This window comes from Camelus ferus, chromosome 21, assembly GCF_009834535.1.
Source record: "Camelus ferus isolate YT-003-E chromosome 21, BCGSAC_Cfer_1.0, whole genome shotgun sequence".
NCBI lineage: Eukaryota > Metazoa > Chordata > Mammalia > Artiodactyla > Camelidae > Camelus > Camelus ferus.
Window position 1 is genome coordinate 11,600,556 of NC_045716.1, and position 25,747 is coordinate 11,626,302.

At 38.2% G+C, this 25,747-nt stretch overlaps 1 protein-coding gene across 1 annotated transcript; it reads right to left on the bottom strand.

The window, feature by feature from the left end:
- Nucleotides 1-443: 443 nt before the first annotated feature.
- On the bottom strand, nucleotides 444-18,161 carry METTL11B (methyltransferase like 11B). Its single transcript, XM_006173232.3, has 4 exons — nucleotides 17,908-18,161; nucleotides 7,368-7,543; nucleotides 1,968-2,217; nucleotides 444-1,172 (listed from the first exon to the last, which is right to left on the bottom strand). The coding sequence occupies exons 1-4, from the start codon at nucleotides 18,059-18,061 to the stop codon at nucleotides 901-903; spliced, it is 852 nt and encodes a 283-aa protein (XP_006173294.1). The 5' UTR covers nucleotides 18,062-18,161; the 3' UTR covers nucleotides 444-900.
- Between the last annotated feature and the right edge of the window lie 7,586 nt (nucleotides 18,162-25,747).

Below are 25,747 nucleotides of genomic sequence, written 5' to 3' on the forward strand. Positions count from 1 at the left end.
TAAGTTGCACTTTTGTTTGGGGAAGATTTTAGATTACTTTTCATTAAACCTTCAATTAATCCAGTTAGTTCAGTTTTCAGGTTTATCATTTCCCTCTTTCCAAGGTACATTCATATCAATCAAGGAAACAGGAGCAGCTGCAATGAAGCAAGTTGTGTTGGAAGCCAATAGCTAAAATTAGATTATCAATGACATTAACTTACATGTTCACAGCTGAAATTTCAAGGGTAAAACAGTTTCCCCTGGAAGGAGACATTTCCTCATCACTGAAATGCAGACTTCTGTTATCAAATTACATCCATATTACCTCATTGGGCGGTGAAACTGACCCCAAGTAGAAAGTGAAACCATACGCTTTTTCTGCTAAAGCGAAAGACAAAATTAAGTAATGGACTTGTTTTTATAAGATTATTTTGACTGGTGCCTTCTTAATTGGGGGGAGATTTTTGTCTAAGACAGTAGTATTCCCAAAGAGGAAGGAAATATAATGTATCTAGCATGAGGGCAAGAAAGGTGGTCTAGATTTTACCTCAGCCACTCTTAACTAATCTATAATGCAAATCTTCAGAGACCAAAGCAGTTTAGATTTTGTGAACATTGCTCCCTTTTCTGGTTTGTGTGTGTGTGTGTGTGTGCCCTTGTACAGTTTCAGTGTATACAAGCAGTTTCTTAAAGCATTTTTCCTGATGTCACACTCCATGTATCTTTTGGAAAATCCACAGACCGTGTGCGTGTACTTATATAATTAGTGGAAACTGGTACAAATTACATCAATCATTTCCAGACATGCATTGCCTCCCTCCCCTTCATTCCTCCATCAGTTACAAGGGGGCACCTCAGAGCAGAGCACCTCTTCCCAAAGCACCTCTGTGTAGTGTGGCCGTTTCCTCCCACTGCTGGTCAGGCATGTCCATCGCCGTGCAGGGCGAACATCCATACGGGGATGCATTGCTCTGGGAAGCCATCCTGCTTTTCCTGGCCCAGCACCACCAGCCCACTCTTCCTAATGAGGCTGCCGAGGATGTCCATGTCCCGAGTCACACTGCTGTCAGAGAGATCGAATACGCAGCCCTCCCGAGCCACGTTGTCCTTCAGAATAATGATGCCATTTTCCTTCAGGCCGTCTCGGCACCGGGAGAGAAATGCAAGAAGGTCTTTGTCAGTCAGGTATCCTACGGGCGAGGCCAAGTAGATGGGAGAACAGGATGAAATGGCAGGTGGGTAAGGAGGTGAGTAGGAAAGATGGAATGATCACAAGGTAAAAAAATCAGGAGCCTGCTTGTTCACTCTTTCACGGATTATTTAACAGCCTGAATTGTTTTATTGCAGGAGGCCTTGAGAATTTAGGTAAGAGGACAGGTACCCTCTCTGAGGGAAATCAGTGCACTCTCTATAAAATAGATTCTCTTCTATCTAGTCTATCTACCTCCCAGGCACGAGACAAACTATTGCCCATCCCTTGGGTTCCCTCCATGTCCCCTGGACAACCCAGCTGTATTGTCACTCCTCCATGTCTCCTACACACGCATGCACACACACGCACATATACACACACCCACACACACACACATTCAGACCAAAATTTAATTCACTGCTGTCTCATTTCCTGGAGATTTAAAACTAAGAAAGTCTAGTCTTGCCAATAAATGGGGATGAACTTTTCTTGGCCCCACTTTTTAAAGTTTTTCAAATATTTAAGTTTCCTCTAGGATTTCGGTTGGTCCAAAGGCACTCCACCCCTCAGGATGGGAATTGTTCCGAGGATATTAGGGGAGAAATCTGGAGGACCAGAGCTTTGGGAGCGTTCCCATCAGACCTAAGGCTAACGAACTGTTCTAAGCACAACTGTAGCCAGATCTCCCTTTGTGTCTTTGCTGCATCTCCACAGACCCTGAAATTAGCCCCAGGTATTGTCTTCTCTAGCTGGGAAGGGCAGAAGGGCAGATGCAACGCCATGCAGGACTAACCAGTTACCCATTGAATCCAGATGACGTCGTATCTCCCCAGTGGGGGTGTGAACTCCTGCAGACTGTAGCAGTGGTAGCTTTCGACCTTGTCCCCTTTGACCTGCAGGTAGTTCTGGGCTTCCAGGAGGAACGATTCCATCATGTCCACCAGTTCCACGGTGTTGAAAACCGGCAACAAGACGTGCTTGCTGACCCTTCCTATCCCAGAGCCGCAATCCAAGGCACAGTCCGTCCCAGCTCTCCCGGGCCCCTGCGGAAAGGTAACTTGTGGCAAACTCCAAGGACAGACACTCACTCTGAGTCTGAGACACTCCATTACCTCTTTATGTCAACTTTATTTGGGTCAGCTTCATAATTAAATGCACTATTTTAAGTGTACCATTCAATGAGTTTGGACAAATGTATACAGTCACCTACCCACTACCACGTCAAGTTATAAAGTATCCAATTTTTTTTTTCAAAAAATATCCAGACATATCTAGCTTTTGCCTTCTTTCTTTTATCCAACTATAGGTCTTTAAAAGAATTTCAAAATAAGATTTTAAAAAATAGTATCTAAGGTTTCAAAACTTGGTAATTTTCTCTAAAAAGTGGGCCATTGAAAGCCCTATGAAAATTGAACTTTGTTAACTGTAAACGAACCCAGAAGCGAAACGGACCTGCATCGTAGCTTACTGCCTTGTTTAAAAAACAGAGCAAGAGCAGAGCAGTGAGGGCCTTTCTGGGTTTTAAAATTACTTGTCAAATGCAAGCAGTGAGAACATTTCAATTCATATTGGGATCACTGAAATTTTCTTTTTGTTTTTTTCAAAACTGATTCTGGGGCTCTGAATTATCTATGCTTCTTGTGTGGAAGGTAATGTTTAGGACCTGAGCTGAGAGCATGATAACTGTTCCAGTCCCAGGCCAGGATTTTCCTTCAAATTCAGCCCTGATGGCATACAACACATTCACGGGGATAAAGGTTGTTACAGCAAAGTCTCCTCATCTTTTTATGCTAAAAATTGTTTCCCGCTTTTGTACCAGAAACGACATGATTTACTGGGCTCAAAAGCCCTGAGCAATTTTTTAAGTAGGTCTGTGCATTAAATTAACTGGAGGTGAAAGATATGTAGCTGGTAGAGGTGGGAGGAAATCAGCCAATGAAAACTTTCTCGAACTTGCTTCTATAAAGTAATATATACATGTATGCACATGCATGCATACATGACCAGTATATAGCTATGACATGTATGTGTGTACATAGATGTGTGTATAAAGATTCAGCTGGTCTAAATTATTTGGTCAGGATTGGAATTGCTGTTGAATAGGTTTTATGCTAGAAATTACAGTAACAAGATACTTGAAGTTGTCAGTCAAGGTCTTAAGGCGAAAGCCTGCTCTTGATTTCTCAGGAACGAAGGATTAAAAAAGTAAAATAGAAAACCTTGGCTAAGGATCAAAACGGTGAAGTTTGACCAGAAGGAACCATCAGAAATGCTTCTCTCCAGTCCACTCATAAGGGCTTCTTTACAGCCAGAAAGGTACAATGAACAAAAAGTGAAGCAACTGTAACTTCTTTTCAAAGGAAATAATAATAACCCTGATTTATTGTGTGCTTATATGTACCAAGCTCTTTGCAACTATAATAACTATAATAATCAAAAAAGTCCACAAGATGAGGATTCTCCTCCAATTAGGAGATGAGGACACTTAGATTCTTAACAGTACACAGCTAGTGGCAGAAGTAGAATTTGAACAGGGAACTATGTGACTCCCAAACCAGTTCTATTATAGGGCTGTCACCTTGAGTGCCAGCTCTGATTCCCTTGGTAATGTCTGCCTAAAGCTATGTTGTGAAGAATTCTAAGGCTTCATTCAGACGTATCAGGAAGAGGCCTATGATTGATTAGTGATGTCTGTCTTGAATATAGGAAGGGGAGGTGGTAGTATGTGTGCCATGTGTTTGCCATTCCTACTTATACTATGCGCCTTCCGTCATTCAGATATTATAATATAAACTAAACTAATTCATAAAAAAGCCTAGGCTAAAGGTTTCTGTTGTGAAGGCCATAAAAGAAGCATCTTGTAAGTAAATTCATAATATGAACAAGATAGGGAAAGAATAGGGAAATTATTTTAAGCTACTGAAAATGACTTTAGTAGAAATCTGTGTGCCAACAAAAGATTCTCGTCACAATTTTTTCTTATTATTTGGCCCTAAAGCCTCTATTGATCATGTTGCTCACATCATTGTAGGATGTGGTTTTAGACGCTGAATCATGGAATAATTAATCTGAGACCTCAGCGATCTATGCTAGAGGATTTCAAGGTTATAACAGCCAAGCACTTCTTTTTCCAATGAGCAAATAAATATGAAGTTGCTCCAGTTAAAGGGAGGCAGGGCCTCACCTGCTCAGCCTTCCTGTCATTCTCCCAAAAAGCCTTTAAAGGATTTCGCCCACCATTTTTAAACCATTCATATCTAATTCCCCTACTTTTTCAAAAAAACTGAGGCCCAGCGAGGTGAGTGTATTTTTCACCCATTTAGATGTGTGATATTTGACTGCAGATATTTTTTGAAACAACAGTTATTTACAAATACAAAAGATGCCTTTCACTCAAACCCTGTGTACCTTGGCCTCTCACTACCACTGCCCAGCTCTCTTTATTCCATATTACTCCACAGAGTTGGCGTTGACTTCATATCCTGGCACCGAGTTTCTTCCACGTTCTCTCATTCACATGCAGCTCCTCTGAGAAGGGTTATTTAAAGACTGATCTCAGGGACAACATCTCTAGCCTCTTGGGCACCACGGCTGCCCGTAACTGTGATTGGATTGAAATTTAATGCCCTTCCATGAATGCGACCAGGACTCCATGCAATGTGTGATTTCAAAACAAGATGTTTTGTTACTTTCATGTTCATTTATTGTGTTATCTTCATATTTATGAGTTCATATTAAACAATTCTCTTAGGAATTTCATTTTAGTTTTGAGCCTGTCTGTATATTTTGTTTTGAAGAACATTATCTTTGGTTTATTCCAGTGGAGTTTAAAACTAAAATGAAAGTGCTAAATGCCATTTTATAAAAAACATGGACTACAACAAATGAGACCTACATATTTCAGTCATCCAACCTCTGAACAATGTCGAAAGATCAATGCCATCAGATACTGATTACTTTTTATAAATGGTTACTTTCCCCAATAGGAAGCTAAAACTGAATGAGTTATCAGCTAGGCCATTGACATCATTGTGGTATCATTTGTTTATTTGCTAAAGTAAACCCATTTGCAACAAGTTTAAATACTTTTTCCCACTGTCCCATGTCCCTAAGTGTTGAAAGGAAAACAAAACTTTAAATTAAACAGTCTGCCTTTTTGCCAGTTGACATAAGGATAAATCACGTCAGATACTCGTATTCCCTAACTCCTCGTCTCTTGACCTGGATACCAATTTGGGATATTATTAAGGTCAGAGTACCAAAATATCATTTCTTTAAAAAGACCATGTTTGGACTTAGTTAGAGGTCACAGCTTCACAATGAGCCTTGTCTACTAAGAAGGACTCGTTATATTTGTTTGAAAAGAGCAGGCTGCTCTTTTCCAACATAAATATGCAAGCACAAGGCTGTTTCCTTTCCCAGGTCCGTGGGCGTGTGTATGGGCTCCGTCTGACCAGCATCCCTGTGGTCAGCTTGGCATTCCACACGGAGTGACAAGACAGCTGGATTACTAACTAAGCTTCTGAAATGCATTGGGATCAAAGTCGGCCTCACCACCAGGCAAGCAGGAGGGGTTGCTCTCGGCCTGATTGGAGGAGAGTTGATGTCTGTGGTCCACAGAAAAAAAAAAGAAGAGGGATTTTTTTTTCTGTTTCATGAGGCAAATGGAAAAAACATGTCGTGGTTAAGAGCAGGGAGTTTAGTGTCAGACAGACCTGGCTGGGCTTAAGTCCCGGCTTTGTCTCGTACCAGCTGTGTAACCCTGACAACTTACTTAACCTCTCCAAGCCTCAGTTTCCACAACTGTGAAAACAAGGATAGTAATAGTACTTACCTCCCAGAATTATTATGAAGCATAAACGAGACGGTGCTTCTAAAGTGCTTATGAGAGTGACTGACTAGCTCAGAAAAAGTGTTCAGTGAAATCAGTCAGCAATACTGATTTAAAAATATTCCGGGTTAACCTGACCCATAAACAGCCCCAGTCATTATCCCCAGCTCCACAGTCCCGTATGACTGCAGCTGATATCCAGACACTTTGGCCCCAAGGCATGCTCCCCTCTGATCCTATTTTCTGTACTCCAGCACTGGGTGCTCCAGGGAGACTGGATGTGAAGTGAGCCTTACCTCAAACACTAGGGGTATTCTTAATATACTTCTAAGTAGGTTGATGTCTTGACCCCAAATATTTATAATATTTATAATGTTTCCTTTATTAGAATAAATGGGCTCCAAATTTCAAAAAAAAAAAAAGACAACTTCATAATGAATTGGAACAAAACCTGTTTGCTAGTCAGGACTTTGTCTTCAGTAGCACCAACAGCAGCTTTATTATGTGGGTTGTCTATTCTAACAATTAAATGAAGTACCTTAAAGTACAACGAATGCACTTTATGAAAGCCTGTTATTACTAGAAATAGCAATAAGTTAGATTTATTGGGTAATAATTATGTGCACTAATGTAAGCAATGACACATATTATCTCATTTGAGCTTCACATTATCCTATGAGGTAGGTTCTGGGGCTATGCCTTAGTCACAGGTAAGAAAAGTGAGGCTTAAAGCATTTAAGAAATAAGCCCAAGGTTGCTTATACAGTAAGTAGAAGAACCATATGAACCCTGAGCTCAAAATTTTAGCCCCTACGCTATACTATCTCCATATGATCTGGAAGTAAAGAGGTGGACCCAAACAAGAAGTCTACAAAGAGATCATACTCTCAAGGCAATGTCTGAACTATATATAAAATAATATAAAGAGATTCTACTACATTTACCATTTTTAAACCAAACATAAGCCTACATTTTTACTACACTGAATTTTTAATACAAGGAATCAATAAATCACCCCAAGATCCCAAATGGCATGATCTCATCAATCATCTGGGTGTCAACTGTCTTTGAGGCTCTGAAAGAAATGTCTTCTTAATCCCCAAATTGTAACATTAACACTGCTAGCTCACCTTTCCTGAAGCATGAGAAATTAGCCGGTGCTAGGAGGATGAAATGCCAAGTGGGAGAAACCAGTCATTTGATGTGACCCATCCTTTCAGAACATCTTAAAACAGGCTTTCACGCTAAACTCTTGGCTGAGCCATATGGCTTTAATATGACTTAAGTGACAACAGAGAAGCATGTGAGCTCAATATTTGCAAAGACTTAGCCTCCTCCTCAAATTGCAGTTAGATAACTCACCCCAACAAATCTCCTAAGAAATTCCCGAGAGGCCTGGATATCTGGGTTGGAGAGTTCAATGAAATTTCCCATCATGCCCTCTTCTGTGGCTGGTACTTCTTGGTAGAAAAGTTTGGCTCTGGCATAGAACTGCATCTCACCATTGATGACTTGACTTGTTAAAGCATACAATTTCACTGCAAATGAAATATTATTAATAATTAGTAACATTTAAATGACAGAATAAATACGATCTTATCATGCATTTAATTTTCTCTTAGAAGCCTGAAAATTTGTGCTGTGGAGGGAAAGGTACTAGTTTGAAGTCAGAATATCTGGGTTTGAGTTCTGGCTTAGTGACCTACTTGTTATGTAACCTTGGGTTAACATCCTAACCTCTATGATCTTCAAATATCTCATGTATAAATCACAATCATGTGGCATTTTCATGAGTTAATAACCCTAGAGTTTAATTAAAGAATAGCTTGACACTGTATTTTAAAAAATTCGAACAGTGCTTGCTTCAGTAGAATAAAGAATGTCACAAGTTTCATAGTGAATTTTTTCTTTGAGCTCCAAATATTTTATGAGAATTTAATCATTAATCTTTATTTCTAATCACAGGTTAAGTTAGGGATGATTATTTTAGGTTATGGATTCCCTTTTTAAAGCAATGCCTATCCGTATATCTCTTTGTACCAACATTACAGAAAATGTGCTTGAGCCCTATCTTCTGAAAATAAAATAATAAAAAGAGATATAATACTTATTGAGCAACTATTCTGATGCAGGTAGTGTACCAGGGACATTCATATATACTATGTCATTTCATTATTTCATAAAAGATGTGAGGTATTATTTTAAGGCATTTATTTTTAGAAAAACATGTGTTCTCACTTCTGAGGGGTGAGTATGCATTTAACTGTGTTTTGTAAACCAAAAGGCACCCTTGAAGATACAAAATATTTTCATTAGAGGACATTTAGGAGGAATTGATAGAAAGTGAGACGAAAGGGAGAAACTTCCAGTTCAAGACTGCAAGCTGAATACATGCATTTGTCCTCCCTCCTCCCCAATACTCCCCAATAATTGATTTAATAAACTCAACCCATAACAGTGAAAAAAATGAGAAGGAGCCGCCAATGGATTCATGATTTTGACATATTTCTGCAAGACAAAAAGCAGATGGAACAAAGCTAAAGAATTTGCAGCTCAGGACTGTTGCAAAAGGAAGTAAGAGTTAATAAAAAAAAAAAAAAATTTGTGTACAGGTCAACTGATGAGGTGACCAATGCACCCTCCCAAAAGAAACAAGAAGCACAGCTATAATCCTAGGGAGGTAAGTATGTCTCTTCTCTTAAACAAAATAATTAATTGCTTTAGGAGAACTGTATCAGTTAGTAATGGGATCTATAACTCTACTCATTCTGGCATATAGAGGATTCCAAGTGCCTCATCTGCTCACACTCATCAGAGTCTGGTAAGATCTATCTGCACATGTAGTGCTTCTTGTCATCCTTTCTATTCAGTGGAGAAGTATATGACCAAGGAAATCTCCGTTGCCCTGTCCTTCATTCCTAACTATGGATAAATAATAATTTCCAAACACAATGGGGTAAAATGGCATTCTGAAAGACAAAGTTAGAGATAATCAGAACTGACCACAAAGGAAATAAAAGTAATCCAGGAAATGAATGAGAATTTAATCCAAACCTAAATAAAAAACCCATATCCTTGAAGAGATGTGAGAACTGGTGCATCCACAAATCAAAGGTAAGATGCCAAGAAAATAATAATTTAAAGAATAATAAAGAATTCTTAGAAATGAAAACTTTGATTATTGAGAACTTTGGAATATAACATTGAGTAAACTTTTCAGGACATAAAGGAAAAGATAGATATGGAAAATAGAAGTAAAAAGATTAGAGCTATGATTCAGAAGGCCAAACATCAAGCTAATTAGGATTCATATAAAAACAGAAAATGGAAGGAAGAAAATTGTTAGAGAAATAATAGAAGAAAATTTCCCAGAGCTGAAAGAGATTATAAAGTCCAAAAGTACTGAACAACATGGATTCAAAAATACCAATAGTTGAAGTCACTTTTATACATATCTTTAGGAAATTTCAAAACACAAAGAGTAATGAGAATATCATTAAGTTATTCAGTGGAAAAAATTTTGTTGACCTTCAAGTAGGGTTGACAGATTTAACAAATAAAAATATAGGATATGCAATTAGTTTTGAATTTCAGATAATCAATGGATAATTTATTAGTATAAATATGCTTGAAATATCACATTGCATGGGAGATACACTAAAAAACTGTTGATTATCTTAAATTTAATTTTTTCTGGCACCTTGTATTTTATCCGGCAACCCTTATAACACAGACCTCATCAGAAACACTGGAAAACAATGAAGTAGTGCCATCAATATCTTGAGGCAAAATAATTTTGAGGCTAAAATTTGTTACCTATTCAAAGCTGTGAAAGAATATTTACCCCCATATGTTTTCATTCTTCAGAAGTTTCTTGAAGCTATATTCCAGCCTAATGAGAGTTAAAATCAAAAGAAAGGCATTGTGATGAAAGACAATGAAATTAAGCCAGGAATTCAATGAAAAGAAATCCCCAAATGACAGATATTATCAGACCCAGGAAGAAATCAGTTTACATTACAACAGAAAACACAGACTTCAAAAAAAAATTATCTTCAGGAAGAAGAATGAACTAGATTCTGGGCAATAGACAGAAGTAGGTAGAAAGCAAGGAGACATTAGTGATTTTCTAAAAAAGACATATTTTTAACCTCAGTCAACAATAATAAAAGACATGAAAGGCCTAAGCAAAATATACAACAGTATAAAAATGTTATGATCAAGATATGAAGCAAACCAAAATATGACATAATTTTATGTGAAAGGCATATAAGAAAAGAGAAGCTATTTAACTTTTAACCAGGAACATTTTTCTTCCAGTAACACCAAGATTGTGACATTAGACTAGTGTACTACTTGGCTCTGAATTGAACAATAGTTACATAGTCTCAAATTTTGTTTCTAAAAGTCAAAAATCCAATAAACACCATTACTATGCATTGTAGTATGTTTCACCTGTGGAGTTACATCAGTATTTCCTAACTTGAAGACACTGGAGCCAATATTTGGACCCTTGAATAATCATGAATTTGCTAAAGGAATACAGGACTCAGTTCCCATGGACTTTTTTTTCTAGAAACTAACAATATTATATACTATGTCTACCATATATATTGACTAGTACATAGATTGTTATTTTAACAATACAAACCTTTTAAAATATTAATAAATATATAGATGCTTTTTTGACATTTTATACACAACTTAGCTACTGATTGAGAAAATACAACATTAAAAGGAGAGTCCTCATGTTCAAAAACATTGGGAACCACTGACCTACACCAGTCTCCTTCTTTAGCACTTGGTAAAGTGTTGTGTAAACAGGTAACTCAGTAAATGCTTATAAATTCAACAGGGATGACAAAAATCAAGCATGACCATGCCAAAAACATGACTGTTCCAAATTCTTCTGTATGTCTCAGAAAACCAGTCTAGGAAATCACAGCTCACAGAGTCCTCCCACAGTTGAATGCTTCTTGGGATCACAGGCAAAAGCCACAGCCCAGAGCCCTCCTTGATCCAACCAAAGCAGCAAAGCAGCCACACTCATCATCACCTGCTTAAGTCAACTAGTTGGTGGAGTTTATTAAAACCCTTAATCTGGAAATGGGAATGGCCCATTATGCCAGCAACATTTAGACCACAAGTGAATGCCAAGCTCAGCAGGGGTCAGACTCAATAGGTACGTTTTTATGGTTATGAGCTTGAGTTCTCATTTTCACCTAATTGACAGGAACATTTCACTAAAAAGATATATGAGGTGTAATGGCCAGCCCCAGGTTCTCCCCTCCTGATAGCTCCCACAATGGTGCCAGTTGATTCAGATAAGGCAATCAGTCATCAATCAGCCTGTGCTTTTTTATTGCAGAAATACTTCTAGTGGCTTATTGTTGTAGGGTTGTGAAACGTGGGGTAGTCTAAGACAAAGGCTAGACACTCTATTAGTTCTTGATATAATATGGTACTTATTTCTTGACCTACATTATGAGCTCAACCCCCAAAGAACTTCCAATGGCTTACTTGTTACAAAAAGAAAAACAGAGTACAAGTTAATTTGCCCTGAAGAAGAACAAAGATCTTGTGAACTCTCTAAGAAAAATTTGTTGAGAGCTAAGTGTTTATGTTTGCTGAGTATCTTTTTTCTTTCTTTTTGTCTTTTAAATAGTTGGATAGAATTGTTTCAGACTCCATTCTAGATGTTAGAACTGTTTGTCAACTGAAAATTGACCTGAGAGTCTTCAGAGGACTGTAGGCTAGATTTAAATAGTAAGTTTGAAATGATTGAGACAGTATATTGGATCAAGTTAGTCTTTTATTTATAAAGAAAAGAAAACCCACTAGGAGATGCCCTTATGAAGTATAAGATCTTCCATAAAAGAGATTTGTAGATGATCACTTCTCAGTTTAGCCATTAAAGACATAATGGTAAAAATGGAAGAAAGAAAGGAAAGAAAGACGGAAGGGAGGTGGGAAGGAAGAAGTATCTAGGCACAGTGGAATATTGCTCAGCCAAGGAAGAAAATCCTGCCATTTGAAAAATGAGTGAACCTTGAGGACATTATACTAAGTAAGATAAATCAAAGAAAGATAAATACTATATGATCTCACTTATATGCAGAATCTTAAAAAAAATCAAAGTCGTATCTATTTTTTTCACTAACAGGAAAGGGTGGGAAGTGGGATTTTATCAATGTTTCTGGTAGAATCCAAAAGTCTGGGTGTGCCAGAATGCTAGAAAGTTGTCATTAACAAGTCTTAGAATTACACAGAGAGGCCCTCCAGGTTTTATTTGTTCCCTGCATGCTTTAGTTGTCTGGTGTTTCTTGCCTCTAAAATAGTAGACAGCCTGCTCTGAAAGTTTTAGTAGGCTTTTTCCTTTTCAGCTGTGGGCTATTTCAATGTTTCCTAAATTCTTCTGAGCCTTCAACACGAATAAGGTAACCAAAGATGTGAAGGGAGGGAAAATACCCTTTCCCCACCTCTGCAAGGATGTAGCCACGCTCAGACCACACGGCACATCTCCTGCCCACAGGGCTGAGCATTTCCTAACTCTCTATTCTTACTTGGGTCTTCTACCTGACCCACTGTCAAATTTGAAAAGGTCAGAATTCAGGCAAAGATACCGGGGACAGATTTTTCATGGTGAGATTTTGCACCAGAAGAGTTCGAAGCTGATTCAGCAGTCACCATGCCTCCTCTGTATCTCTGCAGCATCCCGTGGTAGTCTCTATCCCTGTCCCCACAGTCCACAAAAATAATCCATGGGTGTCTCTCTCCTACACTAAACACTTCAGGATAAAGCTCTACCTTATCTTCCTTGTAACCCCAGGACTTAACATTATGCTTAACACACAGTAGGCCTCCTCTGAATGCTCACAGAATAAATGAACGTTGTCTAGCTTTTTGTTCTTTGAATACTTACCGGTTCAACAAAGTGGTGAATGTCTATAGGGAAAAGCTGACATAATCACACATAAGCAACACTTTCTGTAGTTTGTGAAAAACTATAGGAGGATATATTTCTTCTCCTAATTAGGCATGCCCAAATAATTAAAAAAGAATAACTGTCATTGATCAAACATGTATATATGTTCTCCAAATGCTAACTGGATATGTAAGATAGAGGTGATTATCTACAGAAGAAAACAAGATGTCAAGAGGTTAACTAAATTGCCCACTAGAGAGTGACACACCTGGGATTTAAACCTAGGTCTGTTTCAACCAGAAACCCATATGTCATCCCTCTAACACTGTGTATCTGAAAATCTGCTCATATAAAAATGATCTTGCAGCATTTGCATTGCAAAGGTAAGAAGACACATTTGAAAAAGGTGTCACTGTACAATAATTTGTAAAGCAATGCCTGCCATTGGGATGAAATTGATTTGAAAAGTGCCAATAGTTGTATGCTCAGTTTCATTTGGGAGTTCCAAGTGTATTATAGGAAATGGATTTTATTAACTCTAGTTTTTTAATTGTGATGGCAAAGCCCCGGCCATTGTTCTCAATTTCCTCCTCAGAGCCTAATTCTTCTAAAAAGGGGTAAGTCAAAGGGGTTACTAACCATTAGTGGGGACCTCCTATGTGCCAGGCATCATGCTAGGCACTTTCATATCATCTCTTCACATTAGCTCTTTTAATCCTCACATGACACAGCAAAACTGGCATGATCATCATCATTTTACAGGTAAGTAATGAGAGAATCAGAAAGATTTAGTAACTTACTCAATATTGCACAGCAATGAAGTGTCACAGCTGGGACCTAACCCAGACCTATTTAAATGCAAAAGCCTTTGTTCCCTCTGCTAAACCACATGGCACTGTTGTTCGAAACATGACATGAGTCTAAGCCTTTAATGATGTCCAGGAGTAATAGATTCTTGCATAATATGTAATTAATGAATATTCATGGACTTCTCCGTACTCGGAAGTATGCTATGGATAGTGCTAGAAAATTACCGGACTTAATTTATGTGAACATCTCCAGTTGGGCCGTATCTGGGCCCTTGTGAGCACAGATACACAAATTGGAGATTTATATAAATTGCTTTCTTATTTTACTTCCTATTGCTCACAAACAGCCACCTTTGGAAAATTCATTCACTCCAAGCCTCCAAATGAACTTGAACCTATTCACTGGCCCATCCCTCATGTTAAATATCTCAATAGAAAGCTAGTGCTCCTCATAGACAATGTTTTATATTCCTGTCAATTAAAAATTTTTGGCCCAATTTATATTGCTCCCTGCATTAGTCAAGTTGCCATTGACATTGGTAGGCAGCATGATTTTGCAGTTTAAAAAGACAGACACTGCTATTTTGTGGTTGGCTTTATTCCTTTGATAACTATGTAAGTTTAAAAAGCTAAAGCTCTAAACGTTCTCAGAAACAATGAACAGTACATATATGTAAATTAAAAAAATATATGTGCTATTAAAAAAAATGATCTATCAAGCCATGAAAGACATAGAAGAAACTTAAAAGACACATTACGAAATGAAAGAAGCCAGTCTGAAAAGGCTACAAACTGTATGATTCCAACCAAATGACGTTCTGGAAAAGGCACAGCTACAGAAACAATAAAAAGATCGTCGTTTCCAGGGGTTTGGGGAGATGGAGGGAGGGAGGAATGAACAGATGGAGCACAAGGGATTTTTAGGGCAATGAAATTATTCTATATGATACTATAGTGGCTACATGTCATTATGCATTTGTCAAAACCCATAGAATATACCATATTAAGAGTGAACCCTAATGTAAACTATAGCCTTTGGTTGATAATAATGTGCCCACGTTGGTTCATTGATTGTACCAAATATGCCACACTGATGAGGGATGTTGAGGGTAGCGGAGAATATATGTGTGGGTAGGGAGGGCTGTGTGGGAATTCTGTATTTTCTGTTCAATTCTGTTGTGAACCTGAAACTGCTCTAAAAGAATAAAGTCTATTAAAAAATTAAAAATAAAATAAAATAAAAAGACACACTCTGGAGATAGACTACCTGGCTTGTCATCCTGCCACCACTCACCACCACGTGATTTTTGGCAAGTTACTTCCCTCCTCTATGCAACAGTTCCTAGGATATAAGGTAGGGGAAATAATACCACCACCTCATAGGGATGCTGTGAGAATTAAATGAGATAAAAAATATGAGCAAATATATACTGAGAAAAGTAATAGGCTTGTTCCCATTTCTTTTTTTTTAAATTGAAGTATAGTCGATTTATAACATTATGTTAATTTCTGATATAGAGCATAGTAATTCATTTATACATATATATTTATTCCTTCTTATATTCTTTTTCATTATAGGCTATTACAAGGTACTGAATATAGTTCCCTGTGCTGTATAGTAGGACCTTGTCGTTCATCTGTTTTATATATTGTTCCCATTTCTTTGTGGAGATCTGTTGTATTCAACGGCATAGCTAAGTTTTCCACTGGGGATTTTTAGTAGGCGTGTACTTGCTTCACCATGAATCACTGAAGCTAGTCGGGGATATTTCAGCAAATGTCCCCATGACTGAATGTCACTGCCCGGTGTGTCAGTGTGAGGCTGGCTGCCTAATGCTGGCAGTTGAAGGGAGGGAGGAAGGAAAGAAGGAATCAAAGAGTCTGGCTAGCCACTGTTCTTGCCATAATTACCCCCAAACAACAAACTCTCTGTGCACACTCTGCAGTAGGGTTCCCCAACCTTTTAAAAGAAAGGCTTTATTTTCATTTCTATGAAGTCTTGAAATCATCAAGAGGAGGGGAAGCCAACTCTAAAACACCTCAGTGGGATGGCGAAGGAACACTTCCACTGGCTGAGTTTTATTTCCACACTGAAAAGGTTAACATCCCCTGCAGCCTGAAAACTCCCATATACTGAATTAAGATTTCGTCGCTGGTAATGCCTGTTCTAAGGAAGGCTACGTGGTGACTTCCAAAGAGGCCTGGCTCTAAGGAAGGAAAATAAAAAACTAATGCTTACTGAGCATTGACTGCTTTCACATATATAATTGCGTTTAATCCTTCCAACAGCCCCACAGCTTTGAGGGAAATGATGCTCAGAGACTTTAGAAACTTGCAGACGTCATTTCTCTATCAGGAGCAGTGCCAGAATTGGAACTCTGGATGTTGGTAACTTGCAATTAATTATAAGTAAGGGGCCATTTAATTTGTCTAATAGATATTTATTGAGTTCTTTTTAATTCATCTTTAGCTACTTTCCAAGATGATTTTCTTTTCTCTCTAATGATTTTTTTTTTTTAATTTGGCAGTCTTCTGCCCCTTAGTGAGTCTCTCTTTGTTTTGTTGTTTTCAGTTGGGCTTGTATATTTATATATTTTAAAATTTATTTCTCTATTTTTTAAATGAAGGTACTGGGGTTGAACCCAGGACCTCATGCATGCTAAGCATGAGCTGTACCACTGAGCCATACCCACCCCCACTTAGTGAGTCTCTTGTAAGTTACTGTAATTGATACCTTTCTCCAGACTAATGCAGCTTGGGCCAACAAGCTACCTTACTGAGATGTGGCCCAAAGAGTGTCTGCAGAAAAGCTACACTCTGACAATGCATGGAGCGGCCAGAACCTATCATCTGCCAAATAGACTGTTGCAATTTTTTCATTTGGATACAAATGAGAGGTATAATATTTCCTGAAAGAATTACCTATAAGTAGTGTGATCTACCAGGAAGAGTTCTGCTTTTAGGTTCTTGCTTTGGGATCTAAATGAATTTAGTATCTCTGAATTTTCTTCCCTTCACTTGAAAAAATAAGCTAGGGAGCAAGATTGAGAAGGTGGGTGGAAAAAAATAATGACATTTACCCTATCTATCTCATAGTGTGGCTGGGAGGACCAAATAAAGTCATAAATGAGAATTTTTTTTAAGAAATATATGTAAATATGACACGAAAGTATTTCTATGTCTAGAATTAAGGATTCCCCTCAGAAATGGACTTACAGAGACTGACTTTGGTAGGCTGCTAACATATCGTTTTGAATGCAGTGCAAAGAATTATATAGCTCCTTCCACGTCTGGAAAGCCTGGCCACATCAAATGCACAGTGGGTCTTTTCAGCAACCTTGAGAAAACAGACTGGGGCTGATACATGCTCTTCCTGCTTTCATTGGGGGAAAATACAAATCAAAGGGGGATACTTCACTCTTTACTTCCTCTTCAGGCTGGTAAGTGTGCCCTGAAGTAACCATTTCACAGAGATGGAGAAGAGGGGTGTAGAGAAACCAGATAAGCTTTTTATTGCCCTATTGTCCAATTCCCTGAAAACTAGAAGAAATAACTAAAATGGAGACAGACTACTGCCCCAGTTTTTCTTAATATTCAAAGACCAAACAAAAATCTGCTCCTTTTAAGCTCTCAGACTATTACTGTGACTCAGGAAGGCCAGAAAGGGTTATGTGGAGTGTGTTCTCATGCACACACACACACACACACACACTCACACACACCAACAACCTTGATCGATTATTGTTTAGTCTCTTTTTAATTCTTAGTTGATATACTACTGGATTATATTAATACTCTCATCTTTGAGTTGCCTAATTTGCCCACCTCTAAATTTTTGCAAATATTACAAAAAAAATACCCTTCCAAACTTAGGAAATTAATTTCTATAAGCCTGATACTCAGGCAGCCAACACCCAGGGAAGCAAGTTCCCCGTGTCTGAGGGTGTATGAAGTCCCAAAATAGATGCTCGACCTGCCAGGGAGCATTTGATCTCTGCACTCTCCATGAAAGAATGCCATTGAAACATTTAAGCCCTCTGACATCGGTTGTGGCTTCTTTTTATCTGAAAAGTGTCCTTGTTCTAACTCCTCTTGCAAAAGCCCCCCAAGCTCACACAGTCCCTCCGGTCCTTTCTTGTCCCTTACCTTCTAGCACTGACTCACTTACCCAGGGGAATATTCTCCAGCAAGTAGAGGTAACTCTGAAAGAAGTCATTGCAAATGGCCTTGTGAAGAATAAAGGACATGCTATGTCGACAGAGTTCATCGTCGGTCTTCTGCCAGCGGGATCTGAAGGCAAAGTGGGCTCCCAGGTGGGCCATGGTGAAAGGGGATAATAATTATTCCTGCAGAGAAAGGAAGCCTGCCTGGCTGTTTCTTTGAATTAGGCTTCTCTTCCTCCACGAACTTGAGACTGTCATTTTAAACCAGCCCCTGTCCATCTATATCAGGAGAGGTGTCATGGGGTGTGGGGGGAGGGGTGGGCAGACACGGGAGGTCAGACTCTTGGCACTACTACCGTCTGATTGCTTGGACGACACCACTCCAAGACAGCAGGTGCTAAGTAAAGATGAAAACAGGCTGAGTGAGATCCCGCTTCATCCAGGAAAAAGCAGGCCTCCCTCCTTTAGCTGCCGCTTCAAACAGGCAGGAGCACAACCGGCTAACACTCTGAATATTTGCTTTAATTTGATTCCGAAATTGGAATAGCCTAATTTCCATTTCAAAGAGTTGTGAATATTTTGCAGGAGATCTTGTTCCCTGATTTCCATCACTCCTCCTGGAACCCTGAATCCTCAAGTTTCAAGGACCCTTCAAAGTCATCTTAGCCACCCACACTTCTTTCATCAGTACAGTTTTGTCCAAATGATTTCATAGAGATGAATGTGTGTTTCCCATTTTCAAGGATCTTCAAGAAACACAATTATATGAAAGCCTGTCTTGATGTGAAATGCCCTTCTCTGTCAGCAAATTCTTCCATCTAGCAACCAAACAATACCTAGTTGTGTAGGCCCGTTTCTTCCTCTCTGCCTATTGGGGATGTGATTTTCCTTGTAAGTACTCATTTGGTTTCTGTACTGGGTATCTTCTGCCTGTCCCTCCAGGTCCACTCTCCACTCCTCCTACATGACTATGTGCGACTGGAGGCTGGACTGTATTGACAACATCAGTGGACTTCCTTGCCTTCTGGCTTCTGGTTGAGTTCTGCCAATGGGTAGAGCCAGCAGGAGGCTGGAGGAAGGTGAGTCAACCTCCCCTGGCACCTTCCCTGTGGAGATGCCATAGGCCAAGTGCTTCCTTTGGTGTAGAGTCATAGCTCCTGTCTGGAGGTCTTCTTGTACAAATATTCTCTCCTAGTTCTGGAAACTGCTCCCTCCTCTTGCTGCTTCAGGCCTCAGTGTCATGATGCATCAGGCTGTCACAAACCCTGGAGGAATGCACTATTTCTTGCAATTTATCTACACTTATCACAACTTTGTAAATAGTCCTTTTATTAAACTGGCTCAAATTCTCAATTTGTGAATGCTATCTGTTTCCTGTAGGGACCACAACTACCATTTTTAACCCTCTAATATTCTTAACAAGAAAATCCATAAGAACTCAATACTCTATTGGCCCCATACCAAGTGCAACCACTGATCACTCACTGCCCACCACAATACACATCCACACAAATGCACACACTGTAGGCAGCTTCTAAAATGACCCCTCTAGATCCCCATCTCCTGCCTGATAGTGCCACACCTCTGTTTAATGCTCTTTTCTGAGAATGGGCTAGACTTAGTGACTCACTTCTGAAGAACAAAATATGGCAGAAGTGATAGGATGTCACTCCCAAGGTGAGGTTATAAAAAGACTGTCTTGGACCTTTTCCTTTGCTCTTGTCCTTGCTTGCTCTGAGGGGAGCCAGCTGCCTGCGGTGACCTGCCCTAAGGGGAGGTTCACATGGCAAGAAACCACCTCCATGCAACAGCCCAGAAAAAGCAAACAACCATAAGTGAGCTTGGAAGATCTTTCCCCTGCCAACCTGATAAAAGACCCTGAACCAGCTAAGCTGACCTACAGAAATGTTTCTTTTTTTGAAGCAGCTAAATTTGGGAATAATTTGTTACAATGCAGCTAATTCACACTTCGTCAGTGGAATTTTTAAAAGATTTGGAATCTAACCATGATAGATGTTATTATAATTATAGTCTTTGGTAGAAATTTTATAAGTTATAGGCTCTAAAAGTATTTTCTGTCTATCTGCCCCTTTGGGGGTTATAGTCAATGTGACATTGTCTCTTACCATGAAATTTCACCATCTATCCAGGAGATTATTTGCACTCTATGCATTTAAGATTTGAAAAGAAATGAAACCCAAGTGAAATATGCTACTGGAGCTCATGTGTCTATCTTTCAGAATTTTCTCTTGCTGAAGGGAAAACTAAGCCACCAAAGAAGAAAACTAAGGGATCTTCTTTTGTTACTTGATTTGTCAATACATCTAACAGGAGGCAGGTTCTTAACCCTGACATCTCAGTAACGTTTTGATAACCTTTCGTACGCTGAAAAGGTTAGGGTGTATAGTCCTAGGAGAGAGACTGGCAATCACTAACTCCAGCTATTCAGTCTTCTTTACTCAGCAATTGATATTAGCAAGTTTCTCAGTTTTTAAAAAATTTGATTTTCCTTTATTGTAAAATGGATGTTAATTATGTTTAGAGAAGGATTATTAAGTGTTCTAAGATCTCTATATATCAGACCTATAATTCCTGTGTGGGAATGAAAGACAGATTAGCTTATACAAAATGCCTTTGTCAGCTTTTGTTTATCTCTGTGAGTCACATTAGATTTTGTGACTATTTCTCACACTGGTATAGCTTGCACCAGTTTCTGGTTCATTGCATTTATTTCCTTATGCAAATAATTTTTCTCTCACAGCTGAAATGCTCTATTTGCTATTACCTCATACCACTCTTGACCACATTCATACTGAGTGAGTGAAGTTATGATATAGCTCTCTAGTCCACCACAGGCATCCAGTTTCCAGGCAGGAAAGGAAAACAATAAATGTAGAGGAAAGAAATACGACTATAGCAAGAGACTGTGGAAACTCTGAATTTATCTAGGTTGGTTTGCCTTCTCACAGTGGATCCCTTGGTGAAAAGGAGACCACTGTTAAACAATAAATTAGCTTGGAGAGAGACTGAAAAGTAAGAAAGATAAAGAAAGAAAAGGAAAACATAGGAAGCATACTCATTTGGTAGTATGATAAACTAAATATTTGAGACAAATCCACTCAATATAAAATGCCTATCAAATTGAAATTCTGTAATACTTTAAACTAAAAATTCAACAGAGAAGATAAAGATATTTTCAGACAAAGATAGAACTGATCATTCATAGATGCTCACTGGAAGGATAACTAAAGAAATCTACTTCAGGAAGAAGGAAATTAAGATAGGGTGCTATTAGCACAAAAATAGGTTAAAAGATTACTAAAACAGAATACAGAGCCCCCAAACAAATCTGTTCACATATATTAAGTTGATATAAGACAGAGATAACACTACAGTAGAAAAAGGATACTTCCAATAAGATCCCTACCTCACATCCTACACTAACCAACTCCAGGTAGATTGAAGACTTAAATGTGGGAAGCACAATTCTTAAACTCTTTGAACAAGTTATAGGAAAACATACTTATGATACCAGATTGAAAAAGGATATTTTTTAAGATGCCAAAAACAAAAACTGTAAAGAAAAAGTCAATTAATTTGACTGAATTAATATTTGAATAATGAAATTCTGGCCATCAAAAGAAATGATAAAGAAAGTCAAAACTCAATTGAGAAAAGATAAATATTTGGAGCACCGATAATCAATAAAAACTTTGTGTACTGAATATAGAAATAGTTCCTACAAATAAATAACAATACAAACAATCCTATAGAAAATTGGAGAATAAAAAGTATATAGAGACATAGAAAACAAATTTATAGTTACCAAAGGGGAAAGGGGGTGGGGAGGGATAAATTAGGAGTATGAAATTAACAGATACAAACTACTAGACATAAAATAGATAAACAACAAGGACTTACTATATAGCACAGGGAACTATATTCAATATCTTACAATAACCCATAATAGAAAAGAATATTAATATATATATTTCTGAATCACTTTGCTATATACCTGAAACTAATATTGCAAATCAACCATATTTCAATTTTTTAAAAAGTATATAGAATTAGTGGCTAAATAAGACTGAAATTAAAGTACCTGAATCAAGATTCTGAAGATCCCCAATTCCAATCTAGGGAGGTAGATCTAGAAGGTTAAAATAGCCCAAATCAGCTAAATTAAATTTAGGATACAATCAATGTGTTTTATTATATACAGGATTTTAGTGAAAATTAATGGATAAGTAATTATTGCTTGATAAACTCAGTGTGTCTTTGTACTAAGATGGGCATTTAAGTAGACTTTAAGCTTAGAATGAGACAGCAGTACAAAAAATAGTGCAAATAGGTTTTGACGAGCAAATCTTAAAAACAGACCGCCAGGCCTCATTTCACCCTATTCCGGTATAACCTCATGTGCAGTGTTTGCCTCTTCCTTTATCCTGTTTTGTTTAAGAAACAGGCACCCAACCAAGATTACCCCTAATTATAACTTGGAAGTCATTAACGAAGCTTATTACCCTATATGTGTTTGGAATATATGGTACAAGAGGAAGTTTGGATGACTATTTTCATCCACTGCAGGGTTTCACATACTGCAGGAAGGCTGTCCATTGGGTGTATGAACCAATTAGAGTCAAGGTCAGCCATCAGGTTTCAGCTTAACAGTCCTTATTAAATGAGAATGGGGCTTGAGGTAAATGACCCTTTGCAGCTGAAGAAATATTTAAACCCATAATTTTCAGGTTAAGTCATTCAATTTAACAGACAGAAAGGCTGGAGTGGCCCTTAAAGAGCTCCTTGCTGTCTTACTGAGGAGGAGAGAATTCAACTGGCTACTTAGTTGTAATTAGGGGTTTTATTCCCCAAGCATTTAGATTAAAAAAAAAAAAATACATTCACATCTCTAATAAGGGGAGTGTGTCCCTGCCTAAAACACCTGTTTGGGGTGTGTGTGTACTTTCCTCATTTCCCTTATTGTTGTTAATCGAAGAAATTATAAAACATTCAACTTCACTTTAAATTCTCCTTTAAAATATAATAATGCTTGGTTTAATATAATCTCCAAAATTTAATTTTTCAGTATGATTTTGGATAGGTAAAGTTGCATAGAGCCCTATCTAGGCCAATTAACCTTTGCCCATTTCCCCCTAACCAAAATATATTAGACAAATTACTAATAAAAGAAAATCAAATTAGGCTTTTGTTTCTTCATCTTCCTTCAAGGATTAAAAACCACGAAGTCTCAGGTTGATGTCCTAATATTTCAGCTTTTCCTTCAGTGGATCAACCCTTATTTTCCATTTTAGTAGGAAGGCAAGTTGAGGGAAGAAGTACATATGTGAGCTGCAATGTAAGGAGAATATGCCTTGTCAGTCCTACTAGGTCTGTGTAGAGAGGCGCGCATGATGAGGCAGAGAAGCAGGTGGGCTCTGGCCTTCCCACCCTCACATGGGCCAGAGGAACAGGTTTTAATTTTTATATACAAGAATTCTGCAGAGACTTTCACTTGAAAACCATGTTCTGCTCCTGTCCCTTCCCTTTATCGTACTTCTTTACCTGGTGCCCTGGCTCTTATTCAACTTGCCCTTGGCTTTTTACTCAGCAATGTTTTCATAAGTATACGAGCCCTGAGAGGGAATAGCTCAGTGGCAGAGTGCACACTTAGCCTGCATGAGTTCCTGAGTTCAATCCCCAGTACCTTCATTAAAAAGATAAATAAATAAACCTAATTACCTCCCCCTAAACAAAATTTTTTAAATATATAAGTAAGTATACTAGCCTCCATAATTATCCCATTGTGTACCTAGCAAACTACTTTTGGGTAAGTATTCTTTTTAAACTAACCCCTGATTTCAGCTGAAACTGAACATGTATTAGTAGCAGATATAAAGTTTAAAAGCCCAAAGTACTGAAAAGAATATGCTGTTCAATCCACAATATGTAATACAAAATAAAATTCCCTCTTCTCCCTTCCCCTCTCTCTCTATCCTCCCAACCCCCCGCCACCCCCACACACCCCAAGGCTAGAAACAGGGACTCTCAATGTCCTTGGGATAACACAGCATTGAGAACAGTGTTCTTCAAAGTGTGAACCTCACACAATGAGCATCAAAAACTTCTGGGGTGTTTATTTGTTCCAACTAAAAGCTGGAAAAAAGAGGCTTTCTTCTCTACCACAGTTATGTTTTTTATTTTCTAACTAGGTTTTGAAAATTATGAAATAATTCAGACACATAGAGAGCTACAAAACAAGCATTTGTGTTAGCATCCAATGTTAACAGATGTTATATTATGCTGTATAAGCTTCAGATTTGTTTGTCTTTTGAAGAATTAAACAGTTACACAAATATAGTTGGGAACGCCTCCTTGCCCTCATTGCTCTACTGTTTTTCTCAGAAAACACATGCCAGTTTGAGGTATGTATCCTTCCTATCAAGGCATTTTTATTTTCAGTATATAAGTACTTATCTATAAATTGTCTTGTTAATTTCTAAATATATACAGGTTGGTACTCTTCAATTCACTTTACTCAGTCAACTATAAGTTCTTGATATTTTATCCATGATGCTACATACTCAGTGCATAATGGGGAGAGGGTGAGTCCCCCCCCACACACACACCTTCGTTCATTTTAACTACAATATAGTATTCCATTACATAACTGTACCACTTTTTATCTTCCCCTGTTGATAAATATTTAGGTTGCTTCCAATCTTTTACTTTACCAACATCCTTCTAAAAGTCTCCTGGTGCACATGTGTGAGAGTTGCTCTAAAGAGTATACCCAGAAGGGGTGGGTTGTAGACCAGATACTTCTTTAACTTTCCTACACACTGCAAAGTTGCTTTCCAATGTGGATGCACAAATTTATCTGCCTACAGTGTGAGACTTATAATTCCTCCATATTCTTTGTAAAACTTATGGTACTTCTTAAGTTTTGCTGATCTGTTTTTATGGGCATTTCACTGACAATACTAAGTAAACATTTATATGGCACTTAAATTATTTCAGGCACTGTTCTATGTACCTCTTTGAGAAGCATCTTTTTTAAAAATTTCCATTCTATAGATAAGGAAATTGAAGCATAGAGGGATTGTATAACTTGCCCAAGATCACAGAGCAGATGAGGTGTAGAGCTGAGAGTTTGAACCCAGGTAGCCGAGCTCAAGCGCATTCTCTCAGCCCTTGCACCATACCACACAGGCCTAGGGAGTCATTGCCTGCAGGCATCAGGGCATTAAAAGTCCATCCCTCTGATATTAGGATCTATATGTTAATCAGCTAATCCCACGGGATGCCATGGTATCAGCGCCAACTTTTCATTCTGGCTTTGAGTTCCCTTTTTGTTTCCAGTGCCTAGAAATTTCCACGTCATTTTTAAACACAAGAAAGTATTTGAAATTTTTAATTGTTGTCTTAGCTCAGGCTGCTATAACAAAATACCATTGACTAGGTAGCTTAAACCTAGACATTTATTTCTCACAGTTCTAGGGGCTGGAAGTCCAAGATTAAGGTACAAATGGGTAGAACCATTCTTTATGCCCAATAACTACTATTCTGTCATTATTTAATCATTATTCAAGAGAGCTGCTTATAAAATGAGGGGAAATGGTAAAAAAAAAAAAAAAAAAAAAGAAGAAGAGAAGAAATCTGTCCTATTCTCAGTAAAGTAGCAAGAAAGTCTTATTGTTGCCATTTTCCATCTCAAATTATTTCAACGAAGCTCTTCTGTGGGAGAAGAAAAAAAAAATCTTCAATTGTGCAAACTACACCAGGCCCTGGGAAACCAGACATGAAGTGGCTGAGATGGCCAAAAGTTGTCACTGGGGACCAGGGATT